The 10,618-nt window shown below is 37.5% G+C and overlaps 2 protein-coding genes across 2 annotated transcripts; one reads left to right on the top strand and one right to left on the bottom strand.

Moving 5' to 3' along the window:
* The first annotated feature begins 515 nt into the window (after positions 1-515).
* On the top strand, positions 516-2,516 carry LOC113355192 (protein DETOXIFICATION 55-like). The gene is made up of 2 exons (XM_026597979.1): positions 516-667; positions 759-2,516. Exons 1-2 carry the CDS (start codon positions 623-625, stop codon positions 2,208-2,210), a joined length of 1,497 nt encoding a protein of 498 aa, XP_026453764.1. The 5' UTR covers positions 516-622; the 3' UTR covers positions 2,211-2,516.
* Positions 2,517-2,596: 80 nt separating this feature from the next.
* LOC113355193 (malignant T-cell-amplified sequence 1 homolog) lies at positions 2,597-4,622 on the bottom strand. The gene is made up of 8 exons (XM_026597980.1): positions 4,481-4,622; positions 4,278-4,359; positions 4,124-4,191; positions 3,896-3,993; positions 3,567-3,703; positions 3,398-3,465; positions 2,965-3,028; positions 2,597-2,847 (listed from the first exon to the last, which is right to left on the bottom strand). Exons 1-8 carry the CDS (start codon positions 4,489-4,491, stop codon positions 2,830-2,832), a joined length of 546 nt encoding a protein of 181 aa, XP_026453765.1. The 5' UTR covers positions 4,492-4,622; the 3' UTR covers positions 2,597-2,829.
* Between the last annotated feature and the right edge of the window lie 5,996 nt (positions 4,623-10,618).

The following is a 10,618-nucleotide window of genomic DNA, read 5'->3' as shown; positions in this document are numbered from 1 at the left end:
TTAGGTTTTGTATATCTAATTTTCAACTATGTAATAATCACACAGTGATCGTATAATAATGTTCTGCGCAGAACAAGGCATGCTAGTAATAACATACAAAATGGAAGGTATGAAGATGTGCAGGATGAAAATAAAATCCACAAGAGTAGAATATCCAAATAATCTTCAATATTTTTCTGTACTGAAACTTATTAATTTGGGTTTCCATGACTAGTTTAAACATTTACACTGTCATTTTATCGTATATGTCTAAAGGAACAACAAAAACAAGAATAAGAAGAACAAACATGCATATAACAGGATACCTACTTCTACACAAAGAAACCCCTATTACACAAAGAAAGCACCTTCCGTTATTTTTTCACATCGAGAGTATAAAATAACACATGCATTTGCAGAGCGAAAATTTCGTTTAAATCGCTGTACTATTCAAAGTATTTGATGGTATGTATAACAAACCCCACCACTGTACCTACAATCCCAATTCCTCCTATAAAATCTGCCAGGTTCAGTACTAGATTCACTCAAATCTTTCTTTATCTCTCTTCACTAAATCTTTATCTACTCTCTCTATATTCTCTCTTTACTAAAGATTTATCTACTCTCTCTATCCCTATCTAAGATGGGTGCAGGAAATCAAAATCAAAAGTATCCGACAATGTCAGAGGTATAAAACTTAACTACCAAATAACAAGTTGCTAATCACAGCATCCATTATTATTATTCTCACTCATCTTATACTTGTCATCTGTTTGTAGGGTTTGGAGGAGTTAAAGAAACTGCAGGACATAGCCTTTCCAATCACAGCTATGGGTCTAGTGGGTTATCTCAGAAGCATGATCTCAGTTGTCTGCATGGGAAGACTAGGTGAACTTGAGCTTGCCGGAGGTTCGTTGGCCATTGGGTTCACTAACATCACTGGGTACTCCATTATTTCTGGCCTTGCTCTGGGGATGGATCCTGTTTGCAGCCAAGCTTTTGGTTCAAAAAACTTTCCTTTACTGACTCTAACACTACAAAGAACAACTTTACTCCTCTTGTTTGTTTCCATCCCCATCGGACTTCTTTGGGTTAACCTTGAACCTCTCATGCTTCTCCTGAATCAGAACCCTGACATAACTCGAGTTGCAAGCCTCTACTGCCAGTTTGTTCTACCTGATCTCTTCGCAAACTGTCTTCTGCAACCTTTACGAATTTATCTTCGCAGCAAAGGTACACCATGGCCTTTAATGTGGTTCACTTTGCTTGCAGTTATTCTACACCTTCCCATTACCATTTTCCTAGCCTTCACCCTTCATCTTGGCATTCCTGGCATAGCAGTGGCTACGTTTATAACTAGTTTCAACACTCTCATCTTCCTTCTATGTTACATGTTTTTTACTCACCAAAATGCTGCAGAATCTTCGCTCTATACACCACTAAAACTGTCCCCGTCAATGACTACTACTTCACTTGGAGCAGGGGATGAATGGGGAACTTTGCTTAGACTAGCTATACCTAGTTGCCTAGCTGTCTGTATGGAGTGGTGGTGGTACGAAATCATGACAGTTCTTGCTGGTTATTTTCACAAACCAAATGTAACATTGGCAACTTCGGCTATTGTTATTCAAACCACCTCTCTCATGTATACATTTCCCAGCTCCCTGAGTGCCTCAGTTTCAACACGTGTTGGGAGTGAGCTAGGAGCAGGTAGGCCTCATAAAGCACGTTTGGCAACCATGGTTTCCATGGTAATGGCGGTTTTAGTCTCAGTACTAGGATTCTCATGGACAAAGCTGGGGGCTAGGGCTTGGGGTAAGGTGTTCACTAAAGATGCCGAGGTCCTAGAATTAACTATGAAAGTTTTACCAATAATTGGACTTTGCGAGCTTGCAAATTGCCCACAAACAACAGGCTGTGGTGTTCTTAGAGGAAGTGCTAGGCCCGGCATTGGTGCTACAATCAACTTCTACTCCTTTTACTTGGTCGGCACGCCTGTGGCAATACTTTCAGCTTTTATATGGGAATTAGGGTTTCCGGGACTTTGTTATGGGCTTTTAGCAGCTGAAATTGCTTGTGCCCTCTCTGTGATAACTGAGATCTGGAAGACAAACTGGGATGAAGAGTCACTAAAGGCCAAAGACTTAGTTGGGGGAGATGAATTCACAGACGAAGATCGATTGATAAAATCAGGGGAAGACGCTGACTTTTACAAAGAAGTGGGCATCTAATACGAAAAGCAGGCATACAGATATAAGAACCCACAACACAACATACTAATAAAATTGGCTTCTATTTCTTAAGCTAGGAACTAATCACTTTTGCTAAACTTAACTTTTTATACCTACATAAGAATACATACGGATTACTTTTTTCCAGTTTTGAGTTTTCTTTCCTATCTTAAGCATTATTGTTTCAGCAAGCTATACTTATAGACTAATGGTTCGACAATTGTTTGCATGTCTATTTGTAGTCAGTTAAGTGAGTTAAGTACCATTTCATGTGTATATATACAGGTCTCGTGTCTTTCTCTTTCATGTACGCAAGGAGGAGTCTGTGCTTAGATGCATAAATACTAACAAATATTAAGAAATATGGCACAATCAATGACCCAGTATTAGTAGCAAATTTCTTCTTTTCTTTTTTTCATATTTTCGTTCAACTTGTCTATAAATATAAAGACAAAATCAAGCCAGTTATATTTGATCCCTATATTTTGTAAGCAGTAAGAAAATCTTTGATGACCCACAAAAGAAAGCGACATCAACATGTACTAAGATGTAACAACTTACAACTACCTGGCATAACCATACAACTCTCATAATTGCTACAGTTGCTCCTTGTTCATTTTCAATCCAACCGCTCCATCTGAAAAACAAATATTCCTCACTTTAATTGCATGATATAGTTTGACTTCCTGACCGACGGAATTCATATTCTTCTGGTTGATTAACAGAGTTAAGAGTGAGGGTGAGGGTGACACACCTTCCAAAGGCCATCATTGAGATAATGCATATTGTCCACGCCAATACCTTTGTTGATTGCTTTTCTGTTACAGCAAAGCAACAATGGTTAGGAAACAACTATGCCTATCCTGAAGTAAGCGGAATCGAAGAAAAAAACACTTTTTCCCATTTGACTGCCTTAAGGAGGCTGTTTCAAAAGTATCAACCTGTGAATTTTAAGGTTGGCAGCCAATGCAATCACAGGACTTAATCAACAAGTGTAGATTCTTTTCCTGGTAAAGGGGCCCCAAATTTATTGCGCCTTTATTAAAAGAACTCTTCAACTACCACCAAAACCAACAAGTTGAAGAGTAGATTTCATCTTTTTGGAGTAAAACAGGTGGCTACTAATCATCTTGACAACCAACTGAAACAGAGGAGTACCCAAGCAATAAAGGGAGAATATAACTTACATGTCTTTCGCGGACATTTTTGTAAAGCCAATAGCAAGGGCATGTTGCTTCCCTTCAGCCATTATAGCCTGCAGACATAGTTTTACAAGTCAGTATATATCATCACTAAGAAAACTACTATCAGAAGAAAAAAATCTAACAGTTTTAGTGAAAAAGTAAATCCGCTTACCACTGGAGTTTCTTCCGCCACTTCATCATCCAAAACACCTCCAGGAGAGGTAAGGCCTGGACACATTATGTTTGCACCAGCAAGGACAAACTTAATAGCACCCCTATCAACTTGTAGCTTTTTCATTATCTCCGGATCTACAAAAAATCGACACGGGCTTTAGTCAGTAACAATGACCTTCCAACGACCACTTAATGCTATCAACTGATGTTCAAAAAGGTATACAAGTGATAACATTGAAATCCCCGAGGTACTTTTCCCTTATTCTAAAAAACCTAGGAATTGAACTTGCATTCGAACAAACGAAGACAAGAAAAAGAATACCATACATTGATGAAGCAGACGAAGTGTAGGCATATACGGACCATCCCGAATGTTGAAAAACAATGGCACGTTGTTCACCACAACCAGATTCAGATGATTTTGACTAAAAACACAAACAAAAAGAGAATTACATAAGTTCTAAGAATGCAACAGTATAAACAGCGTCTACTACCCTAAACACATATCATAAGTTGAATCAAAAGTTATTCCAGTACTGTGTAAAGGAATCAAACCATTTAACAACAACAAGAGGTGATTTCTTCGGAAGCAAATCGTCCATCACGGTCTCCAGACCTGGGTACTACAACAACAGCAAACAACAATCGTAAGCCAACAATTAATCAAAATCCCCAACAGCAGATTCTATATTGTTAAAGAAATTGATACCTCATCGGCAATACTTTGTCGGATTCTACGTTGTACAGATGCCTTGACTTGATTCTGGGCAGATACATCTTCATGAGAAAACCTAAAAAATCAAAATAAAACAACAACATTGTTATTTGGAAAAAACAGAAAAATATAAAACCTAAAAATAAACCATCTCAAATTTGAGAAAAATTTTGGATTAGAAAAGGGGAAGAGCTTACTTCTTGAACATCTTTGTAGGCGAGGCGACAAGAGAGGCGATACTGATTTCGATTGTTTTCTGAAGGAGAAGTAAAACTCTGAGCAGAAGCAGAAGAAGAACTCTGGAAAAACAGTAAAGTTATAAAGTTATATTCAAGGTTATTATTACTTCTAACAAGGAATAATAAGCACTTACTCGAAGTCAAAAGTATAAGCACTTTAGGTTTAGAAACACGGGGAACTTAGGGGGAGACCCAAAAAAAAATATACTCATTCTCAGGCCCACAATTAATTTTAGGTACCGTGACACCCATAATTATATGAAATTATTAAAAATGTATGCATGACGGATTATGTATCCCCATGACGGGTTATGCATCAGGGGTATAATTGGCAACGCAACTTGGATATAACATATCTAAAAATCCGCGCCTTGGAATTTTACAAATTTTATATCGTTGGAAATCTTTTTAAGAGAGGTACGCAACGAGTACAAATAACAATATTAAATTTTTGTTTTTCACGAAAAAATCGGAGGTGATCATCATTTTAGGCAAAATTTCGAAAACTGACTACATAACCATTATGCAGCCACCGAAAAAGATGCATAACACAATCTGCAGACGCATAACGAATTATGCAATCATTTTCTCGACTGCATAACAAAGTTATGCATCTATAACAAGTTATGTAGCCATTGTTTTGGTTGATTTTAGTGCGTACATAAAAAATTGATGCATAATGCATTATGCAAACATATTTTCGGATGCATAACAGGTTATGCATCTATTTTCTCGATGCATAAAAGATTGTGCAACAAATTTCTCGATGCATAATGCATTATGCAGCCATATTTTCTGATGCATAACAGGTTATGCATCAATTTTCACGACTGCATAACATGTTATGCAGATATTATTGTAGGTGCATGACAAGTTGTGCAGTCTTTGTTTTTGTTGGTTTCAATAGTGACGAAAAAGTTGATGCATAACGTGCTATGCAACCGTTTTCTGGACTGCATAACAAGTTATGCAACAAATTTTTTAGATGCATAACAGGTTATGCATCCATTTTCATAGCTACGTCACAACTTAAAACAACACCCAACAGACTAAAAACCAAATCTGATCTTGACATGTTATGAAGTCATAACAACGTGTCATGCATAACTAGCCACCAACTTCACAGCTCCCCATCTATATCTCGACAAAAATCATACTCTTCAATCTCGGACAACAAGCACACCCTCATATCCATTGTTGCAGACGTAGAATACAATATCATAGATTCAAGTCAAATTCTGGCAGCAAACCAAGCTGCCGTTGATAATGTTTCTTCTGTCAAAACTTGATGTGCTAAACCCTGTAATGTCGCACCATAAACCGCCTCCAACAATCCTTGTTCGATACAAACACTAAACATCACCAATCTGCAGCCATTCATCTCATAAAACTGCCGACAGCTACACTCTTTCTTAGCTATTTTCAAGGACCCAAACTCTATCCGATGCTGAAACAAATTGGTACCCAAGTTAGCTCACCCTACTAGCTTCTAATTAACGCCACATCCGCTGCAAACAACCCTTGTACTCATCCCACAAACGCACAACAAACTAGCAAGGAAATGGTGCGGTCAAGCAGCTGCAGCTAGTTATGTTCTCGTTGTTTAGCCTTGACCAAATCTTCCACAGCACTAACCAAATTTGTGAATCACTCTGCACCCTTTTCTTCCTTCTTTTCTCTCTTCCAGAACTGTACCAAACCCTCACCATAGTCAACATGTATCCTTCGATATCTTGCTGGTTTCAAACCCACGGCAACATCACACAGCATCCACACAAACATCTGCAACAACATTTGTTTCTTCTCCTCTTCTTACACGACCCAGATAATCAACAATGCCCATAGCAGCAACCATTGTAACAGCTGCGAACTAGGTGGTAATAAGATGGTGGTTCATCTTTTCTGTCGAACAGTTGATATACGCTACCTGATGGTGTTGTTGTATGTTGAGAAACCATCTCCTTCAGCTCTTCAATTCCTGCAATTTCACATTCAACACAGCCCAATAACTCCACTTCTTCCAGAAATTATAAACTAGACTCATTCATCATCATTTACTGTCACAATCAACCACAGCAACAACATCTCTTGGACAGAGAAAAGAGGGGATGTAAGAAATTCTTCTTTCCTGGCTCTCTTGAGTTAAAATACAACCCAAACTTCTACATCATCTCGAGCTCCCGATTCTTCGAACACAACCACCAAAACCCATTTAATCAATCAGTCCCAGATCCCCTTTTCTTTGTTGATTTCAGTTTTACAACTTCACCAAATTCCTTATCTGATCTTCTAAAACTTCATTCATAATCAATTACATCAACAGATCAGACCCTAACTTCTTTCTCTCAAACATTACCTCAACTGTAGATGATTCGAATCACAAACGAACCCTTGAATACACCCAATCCAGTTGACAAACGGACCCAACTTGGTTGCTGCAATTTCTAATCTCAATCGAGATTTTGGACTCCGTCGATAGATAGGAAAGAAAGCTGTAGGGAGATACGAATCTGAGAAGAATAAGAAGAAGAAGAAAAAAAAGACCGAAACATAATTTCAGAAATTATGGGTTTGAGAATAATTTTCTTCCAGAAAATGGGTGTGCGCCTGTGTTTTTCTGAGCGTGGGTTTCATAGTAGAAAAGTCTGGGAGAATAGGTCTCCCTGTAGTTTTCACTAGAAACATTTGTAGAATATGTTCGGTTTGAAGCCCAGGGGATTTTCGCAGGATGGGCCCAATAGTGAAAGATTCCAACGACCTATGCCTTAGACCAAGTCTTATGGTGGAAGAGTTCCATCTTCCATCTTCCACGCCACCTCAACATTTGGAACCGTGGATGGAAGTGCAAGTTTAGTGGTGGAATAGTGAAAACGCTATTCTTAATAGCGCTAAAAAAACGCTATTCTTAATAGCGCTAAAAAGATCCTATTAAGAATAGTGTTTTTTCTCAGTCGTTAGATTTCAACAACTCATCCTAAATCTACGGACAAAAAAAAACGTTATTTTTAATAGCGTTTTTTCAGCGCTATTCTTATTAGCGTTCAGATGGATTCCACGAACCCTTCCACGAAACGGTGGAGCCTTGCTTGGATTTTCTGTGGAAAACCCCAACTTGGAAACCATTAGACTTGACATTCCATGGTTTTTCCACACTTGGAATAGGTTGGATTCCACCATAAGACTTTCTCTTATAGCAACTCTAGCGGAATGGGAAAATTAGCTAATTTGCCCATTCCCACGTCATAGTGGAGCAGAGAAATGGTTAGAATGGATAGGCAAAGGCTCAAATCTGAGAATTCGCCCATCCCATCTCAAGTTGAGACGATCAAATCAAAAAGGGTTAACCGGCAAAGAGAGGCCGAGGCTCGGCTCTGGTCGAGACGACCAATGTTTCAAGTTGAGTCGATCGACCTTCTATGAGCCGATAACATCTAGTTCATCTAACAGTTTTAATTCTATTCCCAATAAATTTAAGCAGCTTCAATTTTAAATCACATATTCTACACCCAAGATTTCTTGTTGACACTTTAAATCTCAAACTCTTAATCTTTAAATCAGAAGAAGAAGAAGAAAATCTTTAAATCAGAAGAAGAAGAAAAAAAAAAAAATCCAAAAAAATAGTCGGTCCATCACAAATACAAAACACTTCAACATAAAATGTTTCATCAAGTTCGATCAAATGTATAGTCTGGATGAAAATAAAGTTATTTGCATAGGTTATGTAGCATTTACGCTTAATTAATGTTATTAATGGTGCTCAACAACAACATAATATGCTTTAGGGGAAAGTTCATAAGCATTTTAGTCAGGAAACTGAGAATATTCAAATATGTGATGCTGGTGGGTTTTTAGGTCATTTTAATACAATCAGCAAAGACATGAACAGTTGGGTTTAACTTTGATGATGCAAATGAATCGTCAGAAAGCGAGCGGCGACACTGAAGTCGATGTGGTAAGGCGCATTTCAAATAGTGTAATTGATTTTAAAAACGTGTTATTTTTTTAATAACTAATTCATAAATATCCAAACTGCGGCAACGAAAAACTCAATAAAAATGGCAAAAAATAAAAACTTCGAAATTCAAGCACGAAATTTGTTTTCACATCCTCAGAAAGCTGAACCGATATAACCTTGATATGTTGAATTGATATCAAGTACCAAAGGTACCTTACGAGACTATAAATGATTTTCAGCAACCTAGATCTCCTTATTCTTAACCAGAAACAAACTCAAACCCTCAACCCAACATTAACGGATCCTCATATAATAAATATAACTTTAACGTTAATGCAAATGCAAATGAAGAAAGCTATGATGGACCATGTGTAAAACGAGAAAAAAGAAACAGAAAGGAAACTCAAGATTCCATACAATCATCAACTTTAAAATTCAACTTTCAAGAGTTTTTTGAAAAACAAGAAAATAATGATATTGTTAAAATAGCAGAGCATAAGAAAATGGATGCAGAAATGAAAAAAAGGTCGTCAGGCGGTTGAACATAATTTGTTTAATGCCCTCATGAGAGGAATCATTGGAATGGACACTCTAAGGATGAATGTTGCACAACTACGAGTCTGGAAAGATGAATTTGGTAAAATTCCAACCCAAAAGGCATGACAACACCCGAAAGCAGTTGACATTGATTATGATGAAGAAGACACCTTAGATGAGGATAACAATAATGTCGTCACACTTGTTTGGTTATTAATTTTAAATTCAATGTAATATTTAGTCTCAATATCAATGTTTGTTAATTCAAATTACACAAATCAAATTGCATTAATATAACTAAAATGATTGAAATGGTAAAGTAAAAACTAACTAAATCTTATAAGGGTTTTTTCTAATGAATTCAGTCCAACTGTGCACAGTAAGATCCTCCCTTAATCTTAAATATAAACCTTTATTTTGAATTTTGTATTCTAACATTCTATACTCTCTTGTGGGCATACAATAAAGGGGTTGCACTTCTTTCCTCGAATTTTTGTTTGCATAACTTGTCCAACTGGTAACCCGTCGGGTCTATTCGATTATCGTATTATGCAAAATGATACAGGTGAGCATAACTCTGTTGCTATTAGTTTAAATGAATAATATGGTCCACAAATTATATGCATAGGACTTTCTCTTTCAAATTCCAAATGGTCGTTCGACATCCTTCTTACACCCCATATGCTTCTTGTTAAAATACCTTCTATCACGGTTCTCTTCGTGTTCGTCTATCTCAGCGTTAGCTTAAACAAACGTTGACCATGCTTGGAAAATTATATCCGCCAGAAAAATACCCCATGTTATAGTTATTGTCGTTGACCGTGAATTTGCAATTGGTACACTTCATACTTCAATTATTCAAAAAAATGACATTTATGCAAAGTATTGATGTCGTTAATTGAACTCGGGAGTCCAAACAAAGCATGCCTGATAGACACATTTTTGTGTCTAATTTGTCTCGATTCTATATATTGATAGTGCTCATTTTTTGTACTTATTATGGTGTTTTATGTGTGTGTAGGTATTTTTGGCCAACAAACATTTTTGGAAAAATCGGCTCGAAAAGTTGCGCGGGGAACCCCCGGAGGACACTTGCTATTCAGACCCCTCAAATGGATAAGGGGTGACCAATTACTAAGGGGCATCCATTTCCAGGCAGCTGCTAAAGGGATACCAGCACATGATAGGGGGAGGTCATCTTCGTTTAAATTCAGAAAAAGGCGGGAAGAAATAACCAGCGAAGAACCAAACTTTCGATTGGATTTCGAAGATCTTTTAGTGAGATTCAATCACTGAAATTTGCTGGGATGGACGTGATTCAACTAAAAAGGCCTGGTATGTGCGCTGGAATCAATCGAATTGGGCTGGATAAGCCGGAAAAAGGAAACAGAGTTTGAGTTTTGCACGGAAACTTTGTGGAATTATTTTAGGAATTCCAGGGAGACTAAACGCGTGATATTGTTTCCTAAGGTAGTATTCTATCTAAGGAAGAGTTTAGGATGGTTTGGAAGTCTCAGAAACGATTAAGGAAGTCGGCAGAAGAGATTATTGTCGTGGCTTGTACGAAAAGAAAAAGAGAGAATTGATCGCTATTTTTAGGTTTC

Source organism: Papaver somniferum, chromosome 3 (assembly GCF_003573695.1).
Source record: "Papaver somniferum cultivar HN1 chromosome 3, ASM357369v1, whole genome shotgun sequence".
Classification (NCBI taxonomy): Eukaryota; Viridiplantae; Streptophyta; class Magnoliopsida; order Ranunculales; family Papaveraceae; genus Papaver; species Papaver somniferum.
The sequence above is the reverse complement of the archived record's forward strand: the minus strand, read 5'-3'. Positions and strand labels throughout refer to the sequence as shown.